Raw genomic sequence first — 20,057 nt, 5'->3', positions numbered from 1 at the left:
TATTTATTATCTGGGCCTTTGGAGAAAAAGTTTGTCAATCTCTGACAAAGGTGGTATTTTCTTTTGACATGTACGTAATTTTTATTCAAAGCAATACACATTTACTCAAAATAATTTTCCCATCTTAATATACTCCTTTATAAAGAAAATAAGGAGAAGGGACTACAAATTGAGAGGAAATTTTTAAATTTACAAAGATGTGAAACAGATGTAAGATGAGGAGAGTTTCCTATTCTTTCATTCCTTCTCAGTGTTACTCTCAGGAATATGTACAACTCTAATGAAGTGGAAGAGTGTTCTGTAAAAGTCGTACTAAGCAGAACACAGGTATTGAAGCTACAAGTCTGAGTTCAACCTTCTCTGGCATCACTCCCTGTGTGTACTACGCTAGTTTAGTTATGCTCACTCTTCAACCCAGTCTAAGGCAACCACCCAGACTAGCCTCTGCCGGGAATCCTCCACTAGAACTCGTGTCACATGGTTACTAATGACCTCCTTGTTGTCATATCCAAGAGAAAGTTTGAGTCAAGTAGACCTACCCTGATGCAGTCCACACTGTTGGCCACAATCCCTTCTTTAAACCATCCATTCTTCAACTTCCATCATACCATTTACCCCCGTTTCCCACCTATCTTTCTGTCTCCTTTCACAAGCCCCTTCATCTGGATCCTTACTTCTTCACTTAATGTTTCCATCACATTCAATTCTATGTTGTTTTTCCATCTCATCATTAACATTCACCCCCGCTTCTACATCTTGTTCATTTCTGGTGCCTTGTTTATACCTATATAAAAAGTTGGCTCTGAAACACACCTCTCTCCCATGACCTAAACTAAATCTAACTGGCTATTTGGGGTCTTTTGTGGTTCCATACAGATTTTAGAATTATTTGTTCTAGTTCTGTGAAAATGGGGTATTTTGACAGGGATTGCACTGAATCTGTAGATTACCTTGCTTAGTAATATGGACATTTTAACAATATTCATTCTTAAATGCATAAGCATGGTATATCTTCCCATTTAGTGTGTTCTCTTACGTTTCTTTTATCAATCTCTTACAGTTTTCAGAGTACAGGTCTTTCACCTCCCTTCACTGAATTTATTCCCAGATATTTTTTCTTTTGATGCAATTGTAAACGGGATTGATTTCTTTTTCTGATATTTCATTATTAGTGTATAGAAATGCAACAGATTTCTGTACATTAATTTTGTATCCTGCAGCTTTACTGAGTAAATTCATTAGTTCTAATAGTTTTTTTGGTGGCATCTTTAGGGTTTCTACAGTATCATGCCATCTGCAAATAGTGACAGTTTTAGTTCTTCCCTTCCATTTTGGATATATTCTATTTCTTTTTAATTGCTGTGGTTAGGACTTCCAATACTGTGTTGGATGAAAGTGGTGAGAGTGGGCATCCTTATCTTGTTCCTGATCTTACAGGAAAAGCTTTCAGTGGTGAGTACTATGATAGCTGTGGGTTTGTCATAAATAACCTTTACTATATAAGTGAAGGGGATTAAGAGGTACAACCTATCAATTATAAAATAAACAAGTCATAGAGATACAATGTACAGCACAGGGAATATAGTCAATAATAATGTAATTGTAGGGCTTGTGATCTATAAAAATGTAGAATCCCCATATTGTACACCTGAAACTACTATAACATTGTACGTCAACCATACCTCAATCACTCTCTCAAACTGCCAACTGGACATTTTTCCTGGATATCCCACAAGCACTTCACATCCAACTTTTCCAAAAATGAGCCCGTATTTCCCAACATAGATCTGTTCTTCTCCTTCACTGCCCCACCAAATCTCTGCTACCACTATGCTTAATCTGTTATCTAATCTTTTTTCTGCCACCTCAGTATGTCTCAAAAAAGAAAAGAAAGGAAAAAAGAAAGAACTCTTATATGGTCATAGTTCTGCTTCTCATTATTTCTTATATAAGTTTTTGGCAATAGCTTCTGTATGTCATTATGCTGATATATTATGCAGCTAGTTTCCAAGAATGGAGTACACACATGCCCTCTCCATCTTCCAAGCTCCAGACCCTCTATTTCTTACCACTGTTGGTAGTCCTGATACAATATTCAAATGCAATATGAGTTCTCGCTTTCCCTCTTCTGTGCTTGAAAAGTTCTTTGTATTGTTATTTACTACTCTTTTCCCTTCTGTCTAAAGGAGTAGATTAACTTTTCTGTTACCCAATGCTACTCCTTGGCACCTAACAACATAATGAATTGCTTGTTATAATTCTCTCTTTAAGAAACTTCCTCTCAGCCAAAATACTTGGTTTTTTCTTTCTTAAAAAGCATTCATATGAAACTCTTTTTTCTTTTTTCTCTGCTGAACTTTTTTTTAAAGCCATTTTCACTTAACACTTTTGGTTTCTCACAATTCACCTCTCCCTAATACGATGTAGTCTAGTTCTACACCCAAAATTTAATTGAACCTGACCTCTTGAAAGTCACAAATTGCTTTTAAGCCAGACTTTCTCAACTGGGTTTCTATCAAAGAATTAAACCCTATAGAAAGTTATTTAAATTATTTTGCTGTTCTCTTAGAGATGGTACATAGCTGGTACTATTTTCCATAAACTATTCACCAGCTCCGACAATACTGTATGATCTAATTTCTATATTAAATCCCTTATTTCATATTCCTGGTGGTGAGCCTGCCTCCCTGATCAAACCCTAACTGATATCATCACTTAAAGACTTACTTCTTTCTTATTGTGACATCCTGCTCTGATTACATAAGTCCAGCTATTTCTGCTAACTTAAGATCATATAGATTAATCTTCAGGAGGTGAGTCTCTATTTTTTTTGTTCCTAACTTCTCTATTCACAGAAGACTACGTGAGGCATCATAGGAGAGCATCTGTTCACCTGAGACAACTAAAAACTTTTAGTAACAACTATATTATTGCTCGAGTTTTTTTTTAAGTAAATAAATTCATATAAAATAAAATTAAATCCAAAACTAAAGAATAAAAAGATTACCTTTGCTTAAGGTGTACAGTATATGGTTTCTCACTTATTGGAATAATATAGGACACCTGTTCCTAGAGAATCCAGAACAACTGAGAGTGAAGACAAGTGTAATAGAAGAAGCAAAACAATGATTTTACATAATTTTACACCAATTTATTCCTTCAAATCATGCTTAAAATGTATGACTATGTATGATTTAAAATCTGCAACAATATATCAAAAATTATAGTATTTATTTATTATATAATCCATCCTTACTATTTCCACAAAAATAAGCCCAATCTAAGGAGTAATATAGCACTAGAAATCTATGTGTAACTGAATTTTAAACTCTTCTGAAAGGAAAGACCATGTGCCATGCTGTAGTGTCTGTTCAGGTAGCATCTTGGGATAATAAGGTACTCTACATCAGTGAACCTTACTCTATTGAGCAAAACAATTATTTACTTTAACCATTTTCTTGGAATGTATGGCCTGTTTCCTATACTTCTAAACAGAAGATTACTGAACAAAATTTGGTATTTTTCTTGATTCAATCACTACTATTCTCAAGTTAAAACATGGATGGCAGTAAGTTGCAATATCAATTGGTTGGTGAACCTATGTGATAAGATTTTATCCTGCAAAAGAGAACATGAGAAAAACAAGATTTAGAGCATCATTGAAAAGAAAACTTTGCTAAAGCAAAAAACCAAAAAGACATGAATACCAGAATACAGTGGTATCTCAAGAGTTGGGGAACCAACAACCCAAACTGAAATTACAAAGTAAGTCTGGCCAGAGACTGCAGATTGAAAATTATAGCTGAAAATTTCCCAAACCTGAAAAGGAAACATAAATCTGGGTGCAGGAAGCACAGAGGGCCGCAAGCAAGACGAACCCAAAGAGATACACATGAAGACATAATATAATTAAAATGGCAAAAGGTGAAGATAAAAAGAGAATTTAAAAGGCAGCAAGAGAAAGATAGTCATATACAAGGGAACTCCCATAGGCTATCAACTGGTTATTCTGCGGAAACTTTGCAGGCCAGAAGGGAGTGACATTATATATTTAAAGTCCTGAAAGGGAAAAACCTGCAAACTAGGATACTATACTGAGCAAAATTATCATTTAGAATTGGAAGAGAAATAAATTCTTAGACAAGCAAAACTAAAAGTGTTCATTAATATCAAACTTGCTGTAAGTGAAATGTTAAAGGTTTCCCTAAGTTGGAAAGAAAGGCTGTAATAAGAACTAAGAATCTACAAGAAAGGAAAAATCCCACTAGGAAAGGCAAATATATAGGATAGGCTGAGGATCAACAACTTAAATAAACTAGTATGAAGATTAAAAGACAAAAATTATAAAATCAAATACAAGTGCACAGTATATGGTTTCAGTAACAGGATAAACATGGAGATGTAAAATATGTCATCAAAAACACAAAATTTGGGGGAGGGAAGTAAACAGTGTAGCTTTTTAAAAATGTGTTTGAACTTAAAGGAGTACCTGTTTAAAATAAGTAGATATAGTTATAGGTCACCATATATGAACCCCATGGTAACCACAAATCAGAAACCTACAATAGATACACAAAAACTACAGAGAAAGGAACACAAACATAACAATAAAGAAAATCATCAAACCACAAGGGAAGAAATTAAAAGAAGAAATAGAGAGAAAACTACAAAAACAACCAGAAAACAAGTAACAAAATGGCAATAAGTATAACTTATCAATAATTACTTTAAGTGTCAATGGGTTAAATGGCCCAATCAAAAGACACAAGATGGCTAATGGTATTTAAAAAAAAAAAAACCCATCTATATGCTGCTAACAAGAGAATCACTTCAGAGCTAAACACATATGCAGACTGAAAGTGAAAGGATGGGAAAAGATATTTCATGCAAATAGAGAGACAAGAAAGTGGGGTAGCAATACTCGCATCAAATAAAATAGACTTCAAAACAAAGTATATAACAAAAGACAAAGAAGGGCATTATATATTGATAAAAGGATCAGTAAAAGGATACTATATATAACATATATTACATCATTAACATATATGCAATTAATATTGGAGCACCTGTATGAGGTGCATATGTTTTTATATAAACTGTATATATTCTATATTTATATAAATATATAAAACAAATAATAACATACATAAAAGGAGGAAGTTAGAATAATACAATAATAGTAAGGCACTTAAAAAATCCCACTTACATCAATGGACAAAGTCATCCAGACAGAAAATGAACAAGAAAACAGTGGTCTCCAATGACAAAATTACCAGTTGTACTTAATAGATATCTACAGGACATTCTATTCAAAGTCATCAGAATATACACTCTTTTCAAGCACACAATGATAATTCTCCAGGATAGATCACACGCTAGTCCATAAAACAGGTTTCAACAATTTAAGGATAAAAATTATATCAAGCATTTTTTTCCAACCACAACATTATAAAACTAGAAATCAATTACAGGAAGAAAAATGGAAAAAGCACAAACATATGGAGACTAAACAACATGCTACTTAAAAAACAATGGGTCAGTGAGGAAATTGAAGAGAAATCAGAAAATAACTCAATACAAATAAAAATAAAAACACAACTTTCCAAAATCAGTTCTAAGAATCAGGATGCAGCAAAATCAGCTCTAAGAAGTAAGTTTATAGCAATACAGGCCTACCTCAAAAAATAAGAAAAACATCATCTAAAGGAATCAGAAAAAGAAAAACAAACAAAGACCAAAGTCAGCAGATGGAAGGAAATAATAAAGATCAGAGAGGAAATAGAGATAAAAAATAAAAAAGATCAATGAAACCAAGAGCTGATTTTTTGTAAAGATAAATAAAACTGATGAATGTTTCACCAGGCTTATGAAAAAACAAAAGAGGAGACCCAAATAGACAAAATCAGAAATGAAAGAGGAGAAGTAACAACCAATATTATAGAGATACAAAAAAAATCATAATACAATACTACAAACAGGTATAGGCCAACAAACTGGACAACTTAGAAAACAAATTCCTAGAAACATACAACCTTCCAAGACTGAATTAGAAAAAAATAGACAAGCTGAACAGACAGACCACTATTAGTGAAACTGAATTTGTAATTTAAAAAAACCTCCTAGCAAACAAAAGTCCAGGACTAGACAGCTTCACAGGGGAATTCTACCAAACATATAAAGAAGACCTAATACCTATCCTTCTCAAACTATTTCCAAAAACTGAAGAGAATGGAACACCCCCAAATTAATTATGTAAGGCCATCATCACCCTGATATCAAAACTATACAAAGACACTACAAAAAAAATTACAGCCCAACATCTCTAGTGGATATGGAAGTAAAAGTCCTCAGCAAAATATTAACAGACCAAATACAACAATATATAGAAAAGATCAAACACCATTATCAAGTGGGATTTAGTCTAGGAATGCAAGGATGGTTCAATATTTTCAAATTAATTTGATACACCACATTAACCAAAAGAAGCATAAAAATCACATATTATCTCAATTAATGCAGAAAATCCATTTAACAAAATTCAACGTCCATCAATGATACAAACTAAGAAAAGGTAATATAGAAGGAACATATCTTAACATAATAAAGGCCATTTATAACAAACCCACAGCTAACAACATGCTCAAAGTTGAAAAGCAGAACACTTTTCCTCTAAAATCAGGAATAGGACAAGGATGCCCACTCTCACAAAGCAAACAAAACAAAAAACCAAACAAACAAAAACCCAAACAACCTCCTTAAAAAATCGTCAGAAGACCTGAACAGACATTTTCCAAAAAAGATTAACAGATGGCCAACAGGTACATGAAAAAATACTCAGTATCACTAATCATGAGGAAAATGTAAGTCAAAACCACAATGAGATACCATTGTTGTACATTCAGTATTATATACATTTGTTTGTTTTATTTTTTAGATTCCACATATAAGTGATAACATAAGAGTATTTGTCTTTACTTGACTGACTTATTTCACTAAGCATAATAATCTCTAAGTCCAACTACTTTGTTACAAATGGCAGAATTTCATTCTTTTTTATGGCTAAGTAATATTCCATCATATATAGTCATATCTGTGTGTGTGTATATATCTTTATCGTTCATCTATTGATGGACACTCAGGTTGCCTCCATGTCTTGGCTATTGTAAATAATGCTGCTAAGAACACTGGAGTGCATGAAACTTTTCAAATTAGTGTTCTGTGGATTTTTTGGATATATACATAGAAGCAGAATTACTTGATTACATGGTAGTTCTATTTTTAGTTTTCTGAGGAACTTCCAACTGTTTTCCATGGTGGCTATACCACATATACAAACAAAAACAGACTCATAGGCATAGAGAACAAGTTAGTGGTCATCAGCAGGGAGAGGGAAGAGGGAAGGGGCAAGACAGGAAGGAGGAAGGGATTAAAAGGTACAAACTAGTATGTATAAAATAAACAACAAGATTATACTCTACAACACAGGGATACATGGCCATTATTTTGTAATAACTTTAAATGGAGTATAATCTATTATAATATTGAATCACTACATTGTACACCTGAAACTATTATAAATCAACTATATTGCAAATTAAAATAAATGAATAAGTCAGGGGATGTAATGTACACATAGGGAATTATAGTCAATAATAGTATAAGAAACAAAAATGAAATATCACCTCATACTTGTCAGAATGGCTCTCATCAAAAAGTCTACAAATAACAAATATTGGCAAGGATGTGGAGAAACAGAAAACAGATCAGCAGTTACCAAGGGCTGAGCATGGAAACAGAGAAGAACTGCAAATAGGCATGCAGGAACTTTTTAAAACAATAGAAATACTCTAAAACTGGATTGTGGTAATGTTCACATAATTCTGTTTATGTACTAATAATCATTGTACACTTACAATGGGTGAATTCTGTGGTGTATAATTATATCTCATTAAAACTGTGGTGTATAATTATATCTCATTAAAACTGTTAAAATGAAGCATTATCAAAAGATTGGCACTTATAAGCAAGGCTTGCTTTTTGTATTTCTTTTTTTCCTCCTGAAATACTTAGTATGTAGTTATGCACACAAGTCCAGAGAAATATCTGGTAAATAAATAAATGAATAAAGTATCTCCCTTTCTAACAAAAATAACAGAATAAAGCATTTATACTCTCTGAGAACTGGTAGGTGCAAGGGTAAAGATTAAGGAAGAAGGTTTCAGTAAAAGATGTTCTCCTTAACCATTTTGGAGAAAACTATTTTCTTCACATGAATTATCTAGACACCATTCAGATAAGACCCTAATTCTTTTATATTATATTCTGTATTTGAATTTTAAGGATAGTTTTATCATGAGGAAACAATAAATGTTAAACAGAACATTCTGATTTATATATTTGCTTTTACCATCAAAACTTTTAATTCCTTAACAGTAGTAATATTGGTTACTTATATTCATACTACAATGGAATTGATATGTTTCATTGCTATATAATAAAAATAAGAAATTTCATATAACAATATTGACCATAAAAAATCTCTCACATTTTCTGAATTACCACTTGTATTTGCTTGGATTTTCTCTGGATATATGATTTGTAGAAATGAATTTTGAAAACCTGAAAAAAGAAAATAAACAGTTAATAACTTTTTTAAACCTGACTAAATATGTGTTCAGTTTCTTTCATAAAATGCACTTATGCAAATGAGTCATTACTGTGTATTCCTATAAAATCTTGAAAACATTTAAAGACAGACAAGATAGTTATGAAATACCAAAAGTAGTGCAGAGAAAGATATTCAACTTATACAAAATTTGCTGTTCCTGAATAAAACAGAACAAATGGATTAAAAAATAATCAAATATATTCTTCAAGAAAACTTTCCTGAAATAAAAAATTTTAAACAATAGACTGGAAAGTACACTGAATTTCAGGAATAAGTGATAATAATTAATTAAAACTGAGACATAATCTACTAAAGTTATCTGAATTCTAAGATAAAGAATTTTATGGGTATATGAGCAGAAAGAAAAAAAAAGAAAATCATAAGGAGAGAAAAGCAGATTGGGTTGAGATTTTTTTGAAATAGTACACAATGTTAAAAAACTGAAGAACTATGTCTAAAAAAAAATCTTCAGTAAAAGTGTGAATCCAGGAATTTTATACCCCAAGAAACTGTCATTCAAATATAGAGACAAAAGACACCTATTTACAAGCAAATGTTCAAGCAAAATAGTTCATATGTGCCTGTCACAAAAGGCAAACTTCTGCCAGTAAAGCTATCAATTGAGTTAAGGTAAAAGGCTTAGTAGTGAGCTTTAAATAAACCTAAATACAGAATAGAAGCCAAAACAATGGTTGGAGTCATGGTTATTTAACAGGATGCAAGTGAAATATGATAAATATTGACAAATGTAAACAAAACAAAAACTCTTTCAGAATTTCAGTAATTGTTAGATTTTTTAATTTCTTCGTGTAAGGAAATACTCCAAAAAGTTTTGAGAACCACTGTATTTAAATATTGTAGGTGTTATGATAAAGATATATCCCCCCAGAAAATTTCGTGTTGAAGCTCTAATCTCTAAAATTGTATTTAGAAGTGGGACCTTTGGCAGGTAATGAAGTTGTGAAGGTGGGTCTTTCATGATGGGATTAGCACCTTTATAAGAGACAACAGCGAGTTTGCTCTCTCTGCCCACAAAGAGGTCATGTGAGTACACAGCAAGAAGGGAACGGTCTGTAAGCCAGGAAAAGAGACCTCACCAGATCCCCATTTGGTACAGCACCCTGATCTCAGACTTCCACCTCCAGAACTAAGAGAAAATAAATTTCTGTTGTTTAAGCCACCCAGTCTGGGGTATTTTGTTACCAGGGCAGTCTGAGCTCAGCAGCACAGAATGTAATAGCAAAATGACTGGAAACAATCCAACGGTCCATTAATATGAAAACTGGCTAATAAATCGTGATGACAACCACAGAACACTATGCAGATGGAGGAGGAAAACAAAACACAAAAAAACATTCCACATACTGGATACGGAACGGCAAGACTCTAAACAGTGTATAAAAAGGAAGGAAATGAGAACATTTAATCTTAAATTTTTACTTACATCTAAATCTCCACTAATACCCTTTAAATGTTTGAGGACTCTTTATATCTGTTCCTCCTATTCTGTCATAATGCACCTTCGTCAGTGTCGGCACAGCAGACATTGAATATATATATTCTTTTGTATGGCAGGACACATTATTACTGCATGCAGGGCAAGTTATTATCTTGGAACAAATGATATCTGAGTAAAGTCCATTTGGGGGAGTCTGAGTGGAGTTCATCAAATTTGAGGGTACTTTTGAGCGCAATAAATTCTGAGGTATTTTTGTGAAGCGCGTAACAGACCTACAAAAAAGGCTGTTCCAAACCCAGATTCAGAGTCTGGGATCTGCCTTCGAGCTTACTGAAATTATATTTCTCTCTCGAGTCACCTCTCTACCCCGACGCAGCGCCTGAGAGGCCTGGCGTCCAGAAGTGACAGGGCAAAAGGAACCAAAAAGCAGGGAAAGGCCCCGGGTTTTTCATTCCAGTTGGGACGCAGTTTGACCAAAAGTAGTTACACGTTGAAAGAAGGGTAAGAAAACTCTTCCTCTGCCCCACACGGGGGAAACAGGGCCTCCACGACAGGCTTACCAGGTCTTGACGTTAGCAAGCCACGGAGCCCCGCCAGCAGCACCATTAGGCGGAACATGGTGTGGCTTCTCGGCTTCGAGCGGCGACAAAGCCCAGCGGCCGTTGGCCGTTGGTGGGCGGAGTTCTCGCGAGACCACGGCGACCGCGGGAGCGCCCGACACTCAGCGTCCAACGCACCAGTCGCCGGCCGTGTGCTCCCGCCTGCAGGTTGGTCCGTCTGGGTCTAAGTGGCGCTCTTTTCCCAGTGGCCCGCAGTTCATCCGGAGTTACCCGACCACCCCAGCGCTCTCTGTCGCGATCGTCGTCCCTCACAGACCTTTCGCTTCTTGTGGATGGAGCTAGAACACATATATTGTGCGCTGTTTTGTATCAGACGCGTCTAGGTGTTTTAAAAGACGTACTCTCTGAATTTAAAACTCCGCGCTCGCGTGCGCGCACGCACACACACACGAATTACACATTCATATTTACTAAAACTGGTGGTTTTAATTAAAAAAAAAAGCCAGATACATAAAAATGATTCCAAGAAAGGGGAAAGTGAGATTTTGGTATCTTCGGAAAGTACCGTCTGAGGTTTTTCCCACACCCACTGCCCAAATACACCTTGTAACCAGGCTGTGTACTTCTTACTTCAATCATTGTGGTTGTCCCCAGACTTTCAGCAAAAATCCATGTGATGGCTTTTTCTTGTTCAGTAACTTCTTGGTACAATGCATATTCATTCATTCACGTAGTGAATGAGATGGACAAGATTCTTGCCCATGATTACGGTACATACGTTCCAGTAGAAAATTCTAGCCACGTACCTCAACACAGTATTCAAAATTTTCTAAATTCGGAACCCAGGCTGCTGCCTCTTTTCTCCTATTCCCCAGTGCAAAGACCACTGATTTCTGGTCTTCCCTGAATTAACATCGTCTACTCCCTCGGACTGCAATGCCTCCTCCCTCCCTCACCTTCCGGTCTCCACCTGTATGCACTATCTTTAATTCTTTTCAAATCCCAAAGAAGGAATTAATCTCTCGTACCAATTAACAGAACGACAGACACAAACTAAAAGTTCCCGTGGTAACGCTGAAAAGCTCACTTGGGGAAGCAACACATCTGAACTGACCATTGAGATGTGATTTTAAGGCTGCATAGGATTTCGACAGGGTAATCTAAGCCTGAAAAAGCATATCAGAAACACGGCAACAAAAATACAGTTAGCCCCTCGGTATCCAAGGGGAGATGGGTTCCAGGATCCATGGTGGATACACAAATCCCCAGAAACCGAGGTTCCAGCATTGGCCCTCCAGCTTCGCATCCGCAGATTCAACCAACCACAGATTTGTTTGCCATCTGCGGTTAGCTGAATCCCCGGATGTGAACCTACGGATAGGGAGTGCCACTAAATTTACTGGGGCGGGGGAATCAACTTACAAGTGCATTTGCACAGTTCAAACCCACGTGGTTCAAGGGTCAACTGTATACACCTAGCTTGTATATCAACAGGAACAGACAATGCTAGATTAACACTTCTTTTAATGGATAGTTGAGCCAAAAGCCTGTTTCGTCTTGCTTCACAGCATTGGAACCATTACTGTAAATGCTTCGACTTGTCAATTAGTGTTAAGTATTTTTAATGAACTTCTAGTTACTGTATTTCTTTCTTATTTCCTTCTTCTGAAACTTTCCTGTTTAAATCTTTAAAAGAGCAGACTTTACATTGTTCTTGCGTATATGGCTCTCTCTATAAACGGAGGCATGTCCCATCCAGAACTTATCTATCACAGTACCTAACGTGGTACCTGCAAGATGATAGTCTCAGTAAACATTTATAGAATGTAGTAAAATCTGACTTGTGCTTAGAAAACCTGGATTGTGCTTAACCATATGGTTAGAGACCCAGGCATCTTCTTGATAGAAAGGGAAAATGCAGTAACTTGAACAGTTCAATTTGTCAACATAGTCATACACTGTCAAAGTTACAATTTATTTTTGATTACTAAAATATCTTTAGCAGATGGCAAGGAAGCCCTTTAATATTTTTCAAATTTTGTAGTGGCATCTATGCCCAAGAAAGTTTATAATTTTTAATAACAATCCAAGATAAGTCAAAGATATACCTAAGTGAAAAGCATATAAAATATGTAAAAATATGTATAAAAGCAAAAGAAGTTTAGATTGATCAAGTGGTCTTTTAGAAAAACTTTCTAAATATTCAAAGATCCAAGGAATTATCTAATTCTGAGAAAAGTTTTAAGTGCAGTTAATATAATAACAACTGTAAAATTTCAGTGATATGAATTATAATTGCAAAAACTGGGTCTGTATCAGTGAAAAGAACATTTTTAATCATATATTAATTCATTCAGAGATTTAAATTAAATGAAGAATCTTAATTTGGGATTGTTTACAATTTTTAATATATACCTGATGGTTAAAATAATGTACCATCTTCAGAGGACTGAGATGTGTCTTTTTCAAAACTAATCTGTCTTCCTTTAATAACAAAAAGCCATTGTTCATAATTTGGCAGAAGTCTGGAAACTCAATGAGATGGTTTGTGTAAATATTTAACTTGTAGTTTTATCTAAAACTAGTATAATGTTTTAATTAATAAGGTTATAAATAGCTGAGTATTTAAGAGGTTACTGGGTGACACAAATTAGAATTTCAAGTATTTTATTTATTGTAAATCTTATATTTGTATATGTATTTATACACAAACCAAAAATTTTTTTGAAAAACTAATGAAATTCAGTTAATAAACTTATTAATAAACTTTATTATGAAAGGTTATGAAAAAATTTTAGGTGCTTAAATTTTTATCGTGCATATCATTTCTTCCATGGTAAAAATTCATTTTTAATCACAGCTGGGACAATAACTCACAGACACCACACTAACTTTTCGCACTTATCTAAGAAAACCTTTTCGTCCTCCCTTTCTCCACTCTAATTCCTTTAAAAATATTACTGTCAAGTGAAACATTATCAAGCACAACTTAGTAAATGTAAACATTCTAAATTGTATTAATAACAGGTTTTGAAGTTTCAGATTTTGGACTTAAAGTGCATATGAAATTCTCAAGTGGTTCTATGATAGTTCAATTGATGGAAGATATTATAATTGCTCCTGCTTTTAATTATAGCCATGAATAAACAGCATATCTGATTAGTTCTATTAAATACTTCGTACCTTAAAGTTTATAATTTATTTAAAATAATGCTATTGTAAAAGGATGCTATGCTTTAACATGATCCATATAGAAATTCTATTATTAAATTAACTTTCCTAATATTCATGATCCATAGATAGACCCATAGAATCTATTACCCATAGAATCCACAGAATCATTTATCCATAGAATGTTCATAAAAGTGGAAGATAATAACACACACATTTTTAGTGTGTTCTGCACTTTTAAAAAAATATTATGATATCTTAATTGTGGGTTCTGTGCGTTCTTCTGAAAACAGAATATTCCTTTATTCATGTAGTGAATAAGACAGACAAGATTTCTAGCACAGGATGGTTAGTCCATGCGAGATGAGAAATATTAGATATTATTGGCAGCTAATTTGTTGGTTTTCATAGGTATTAGATTATTACACATTCAACCAGAAACTACATTAATGATAACTAAGGTCAAAATTCAGAATTACATTTAAGCACACAGTGACAAAATTTAAACCAATATAGTTAATTTGAAATCCATTACAGTAACATGTTCAAATAACATAATCCATGTCAGGTGCATTAACCTCACAGATGACTGAATACAGCATATTCAGTAATGGAAATGAAAATGTTATTCTAAATTCCCTGGCTTCACTGCGTTTCTTCTATTTCTCATTTCCCATGACTCAAGTTCTGTTTTTCTGTATTAATAAAGTTTGTTTTGTGGTATTTTGTCTTCATTCATAATTGCAGCAGGAAGAAAGGCTTTTCAAGAAAATATCAGGAAAAAAAATATTAGCTCAGTTCCCTGAAGATATCTGCAAAATGAAAGGTAACAAAAAAAAAAAAAAATCAAGCGAGGGAACTATATAAAGGAGGTGGAGGAGCAGGACGAGCAGGAATTATATTTCCCTGAGTTGTTACTTTCGGTTGTGGTGGAGGTGGCCTGTGAAGGGGGAAAAAAACAGTTAATCGTATGTTTCGACTGAATAAAACAATGCTACATTCATTACAAGCCCAACATAACACCATCCTTAAAGCACTGACAATTCTTAAGGGTATATTATATCCTGAGATTATTATCTTTTTAATTATAATTCTTTCTTTTTCCTTTTTTATTTTAATTTTTTTGGAGGGGTAGGAGGTAATTAGCTTTATTTATTTATTTGTTTAGCTTTTTTTTTTTTCAGTGGCGGTACTGGGGATTGAACCCAGGACCTTGTGCATACTAAACTATTCTGAGATTACTATGAATCTGATATATAATGGTCAAAGGTCTCCCATCAGAGTCTAAAATGGAGTAACTACCTTAACGTAATGCTGATTTATAATCAACGATGTATATAGGATCTGCTTTACATGATTTTGAAAAGGAGAGTCCATGAAATTGAGAAGAAAAATGATAAAAGACAAGTGAAGACACCATGTGGATTAAGTACCTCTTATGCTATAAGGATTTAAGGGCAGCAAATTACTACAAAGTGTAAACCTTGCATATATACATAGAGCTGAAGATTCCAGCTCTCTCAAATATAATTTCCACTCGGAGAATTAAACCTCCTATGATGTCTATACCCACTCTTTTCAATCTTTACACTTTAACCTGTGGATACCATCTTCCTTAACCTCTTCATCCAATTCTAGTATATCTCTACTCCAATAACCTACTAGAACTTTACCTGGTGAATATCGATCTCACAGTTTATATACTCTTTGGATGCTCTGTTGGATTTCAATGCACTCTTATCTCACATTAAGACTATACCTGAGGACACTACTCAGTGTTGCAATTCAATTGTAACTTGGAGGATTTTTGGGGGGCGGGAAGGGTGAGATGTATTTTATGTGATACAGAATGTAATAAATTTTCTCCTGTCTTGGTGATGTTAAGCCCATCCATGGAGTCTTTAATTTCAGTCCTTGTGTTTTTCAGTTCCAGAATTTCCATCTGATTCCTTCTTTAGGGTTTTAAGCTCAGCACACCTAGTTCTATCCTGAAATTCTTAATCTTAACTATGAATTCCATGACATAATCATTACAGTGACTTTAAAGCCTGTGCCTGATAACTATTAACTGGATACCCTTTGAGTCTGCTTTTCTTGGGATTAGTCACATTTTCTTTTCTTACATATCTGGCTTTTTAAACCAGGGGCAAAACAAATCAAATGTAAGCAAAGTCACAAAAAGACAAATACTATATGATTCCCCTTAGGTGAAGTTCCTAGAGACATCAAAATCATAGAGACAGACAATAGGATGGTGGTTGCCAGGGGCTGGAGGAGGGAGAATGCGGAGTTGGTGATTAAAAAAAAAAAAAAAAACTGTAAGAAGTAAGTTGAGGCTCTGGTTCACCCTTACCCATGGGGTTCTAACACAAAGCCTGGGATATTCGCCAGGGTACCACCTTCTTGGCAGGGCTCCTCAGCTTCCTAACCTCTCATGTTCAGAACAGGCAGATACAATTGAGGACAGAAAAATGGTCCCAAAAACTGAGATCATCTCTGGACCGTCTTCCTCTCCTGAACCATAGCCCCATAATCCCTCATCTCTTTGGTAGTTTTCTGACGCCTTCACACACATATTTTCTTACATTGTCTAGCTTTTCTGGATGTTCCTAACAGAAAGTCTGGACCAGCCTGTCTGATTTCCCATTGCTGGCTATTTTAAAGGTCCTTGCTCTGAATCTTACGGACACCAAAGGCTACAACAGCTGTTGATTGTCTTGTTTGGGCCTCTTTAAAATTTCATTTTGACACTGCATTAACATGACAAAAGTTAGATAAAAGTTCTTACAAGCTTTACTGCAAGTTGTGCTCCATCTAAACTATTGGCAATAAATACCTGGTCCTAAATTAAATTAAAATACAGGGGAGCTATTTAGACATTAACCCTGGGTTCTATTCTGGTCAAAAAATCTAAACAAATTCACTTCAGACCTTGATGGGAATGGCTGAGGCTGCTTGGCTGCATAAGTTGGTACTGGAAATCTGTTTGCAGATACAGGCTAAAAAGGAAAAAAAAAATTACCACAATGCATTCATAAATACATTTTCTATAAGTTTATTTTCCATATAAAAGTAATTCCTATTTTTTTAAAAAACCAATGAATGGACAACTTATAATGCTGACATTTTAAAATATTTTGCTTAGTCAACATATCTTTGCCACTGAATGCAGAATACTTAATCCTTTTAAGACTGTATTTTTTCAATTCAATAATAATGAATAATAATCTTGGCCCTGATCAACTACATTATTGAAATGAAACACATTTCCCATGTCCAGATATTTTATTTAATAAAATCTTCCAAAAATGTATTGCCAATCTTATACAGTACTTAACTGATACTATAAATACCACTAGTTTACAACCCTTGACTTTAGAATTCATGATGTTCTTCCTTGTCAAGGTAGTTGAAATAAAATTTTACAATAAAGTGAGACTCTATAACCACAAGTAAGAAAGTCAAAGTAAGTATTTTTCAAATATCACATTACATGAGGAAAAGTTAGGGACAATCAGATGGAATTACTAATCACTGCTGACGTGATCTGGACCACAATGTTCTCCACTATATACTGTTATTTCCTCAAGCTCTCTGAGTGGCAGAATACGCAGAGTCAGAAAACATTCTCTGGGTCCTGCTATGGAAAAGGTGCTCGAGCACCTGCTGTTTTTTCGCCCCACAGAGTGATTTACTTGTTCTGTGAAAATGGAGAAAGGATGCAAAAAAACAAAACAAAACAAAATATCCCTTGCCACCAAGCCATAGGAACAGCACTTTAAAGGGATAAACTCCACTTCCTGAAACTTATATAACATATACTTTTACATATATGGAAAGACCTATGTACAAGGAAGCCTGATGCTGCATTTTCTGTGCTAACAAGATTTGAAATAACCTGTTTTTAAATTTATGGTCAATCTATAAGATGGAGTGGTATGCAGTTATGGAAAACAATGGGGTACATACTCATTACTCACAAACAGCAGACTAAAATGTTCCAAGCAGAGAGAATCTAAAGTTAAAACAAGTTCATACTGTACAGCACAGGGAACTATATTCAATATCTTGTAGTAACTTATGGTGAAAAAGAATATGAAAATGAATATATGTATGTTCATGTATGACTGAAACATTACGCTGTACACCAGAAATAGACACAACATTGTGAACTGACTATACTTCAATAAAAATATAAACAAAAAAATTTAAAAATTAAAAATAAAGAAAAATAAAATAAAATGCTTGTTAAAATATTAAATATAAATTTTTAAATCCTTGGATGAGTTACTAGGCGGTAAGAAAGATATTCAAGACCAAAAACAGTAAGAAAGCATGGAAGAGTCCAAGTCGCAGCATTTGTCCTGTGAATATCTTCCCATCCTTGGGGGGTTACATTATGCATTTTCAGGTAACACAGACCTAGAAGACAATACTTGGGGCCTGAGTTGGATGGAATGCTGAATGTAAGACCTTATATAAAGCCTAGACCCTGAAGAGCAATATTGTCCCTGGGTTAATTAGATAAACACCTGTCTCAAAGAACAGTGGAGACACTGCTAAGTAGGCCTTGGTACTGATCTATACAAGAACTATATGATATAACAACTGCACTCTTAGGTATAGACCCAAAAAATTGAAAATAGGTACTCAAAACAAGTACAGGTTCATGGCAACATTATACACATTAGGCAAAAGGTGGAAACAACCCAAATGTTCATCAACAGATGAATGAACAAGATGTTATATATACATACAATGGAATGTTAACCTAAAAAAGAAGTTCTCATACATGCTATTACAAGGGATGAACCTTGAAGACACTGTGCTACAGGAAATAAGTCAGACACAAAAGAACAAATATTGTATAATTCCACTTGTATGAGGTACCCAGAATAGGCAAATTCATAGAGACAGAAAATAGAAAAAGACCCCACTAGCCAAAGCAATCTTGAGAAAAAGGAACAAAATAGAAGGCATCACACTTTCTGATTTCAAACTATATATAAGGCTATAGTAATCAAAACAGTATGGTACTGGCATAAAAACAGACACATAGACTAGAGAGCCCAGAAATAAACCCATGCATATACGGTTAATCCATTTACAACAAAGCCAATAACACACAATGGGGAAAGGACAGTCTCTTCAATAAATGGTGGTGGGAAAACTGGACAGACACATGCAAGAGAATGAAACTGAACCACTATCTTACACCACACACAAACAGTAACTCAAAATGGATTAAGATGATTTTCTGAATGGGACACCAAAAGCAAAGATAAAAAAAGCAAACATAAACAAGTGGCAGGACATCAAACTAAAAAGCTTCTGCACAGCAAAGGGAACCATCAACAAAAGGAAAAGGCAACCTACTGAATGGGAGAAAATACCTGCAAAGCATATATTCCAAAAGGGGTTAATGTCCAAAATATATGAAGAACTCATAAACGTCAATAATAACAACAAAAATGGCCAAAAAATGGGTAGAAAATCTGAATAGACATTTTCCCAAATGGCCAACAGGTTATGAAAAGGTGCTCAACATTACTAATCACCAAGGAATTGTCGTCAAAACATAATGCAATTTCACTTCACACCTGTCAGAATGGCTATTATCTGAAAAGACAAGAAATAACAAGTGTTGGGGAGGATGTGGAGTAAAGGGAACCTTTGTGCACGGTTGGAGGAATGTAAATTGGTGAAGTCACTATGAAAAACAGTATGGCGGTTCCTCAAAAAAGTAAAAGTAGAATATGATCCGGGAATTCTACTTCTGGGTATTTATCCAAATTAAAAACACTAACTTGTAAAAACATCTGCACCCCCAGGTTCACTGCAGCATTATTTAAAATACCAAATACATGGAAGCAGCCTAAGTGTCCATCTGTGGCATATGTATATATAAGAATATAATTCAACCACCAAAAAAAAAGGAAACCTTGCCATTTGCAACAACACAGATGGACTTGAGGACATGAAGCTAAGTGAAACAAGTAAGACAGAGAAAGACAAATACTATAGGATCTCACTTACATGTGGAATCTCAAAACAAACAAACAAACAAACAAATAACAAGTACCAGACTCAGAGAACAGACTGGAGATTGCCAGAGGCAGGAGAGGGAATGGGTGAAAATAGGTGAAGGTGGTCGAAAGGTACTAATTTCCAGTTATAAAAGAAATAAGTCATGGGGATG

At 34.6% G+C, this 20,057-nt stretch overlaps 2 protein-coding genes across 2 annotated transcripts in view; both read right to left on the bottom strand.

Annotated features, from left to right (window-relative positions):
- The window catches only part of ADAM32 (ADAM metallopeptidase domain 32), a 79,157-nt gene extending 68,424 nt beyond the window's left edge, over positions 1-10,733 (bottom strand). The window contains exons 1-4 of the mRNA XM_045518873.2: positions 10,688-10,733; positions 8,546-8,619; positions 7,554-7,568; positions 3,008-3,069 (exon numbers count right to left, since the gene is read on the bottom strand). Coding sequence (XP_045374829.2) covers positions 3,008-3,069; positions 7,554-7,568; positions 8,546-8,619; positions 10,688-10,733 — 197 coding nt within the window. The remainder of the gene's footprint in view (positions 1-3,007; positions 3,070-7,553; positions 7,569-8,545; positions 8,620-10,687) is intronic.
- A 2,604-nt stretch (positions 10,734-13,337) lies between these two features.
- The window catches only part of ADAM9 (ADAM metallopeptidase domain 9), a 69,141-nt gene continuing 62,421 nt past the window's right edge, over positions 13,338-20,057 (bottom strand). Inside the window, exons 21-22 of the mRNA XM_010958041.3 lie at positions 16,790-16,857; positions 13,338-14,798 (exon numbers count right to left, since the gene is read on the bottom strand). Of these exons, the coding sequence (XP_010956343.2) occupies positions 14,705-14,798; positions 16,790-16,857 (162 nt within the window). The 3' untranslated portion in view covers positions 13,338-14,704. The remainder of the gene's footprint in view (positions 14,799-16,789; positions 16,858-20,057) is intronic.

The sequence above is a fragment of the Camelus bactrianus genome, chromosome 26, assembly GCF_048773025.1.
Source record: "Camelus bactrianus isolate YW-2024 breed Bactrian camel chromosome 26, ASM4877302v1, whole genome shotgun sequence".
NCBI classification, from domain to species: domain Eukaryota; kingdom Metazoa; phylum Chordata; class Mammalia; order Artiodactyla; family Camelidae; genus Camelus; species Camelus bactrianus.
Note: the sequence above shows the minus strand (reverse complement) of the source record. Positions and strands in the feature narration are given on the sequence as shown.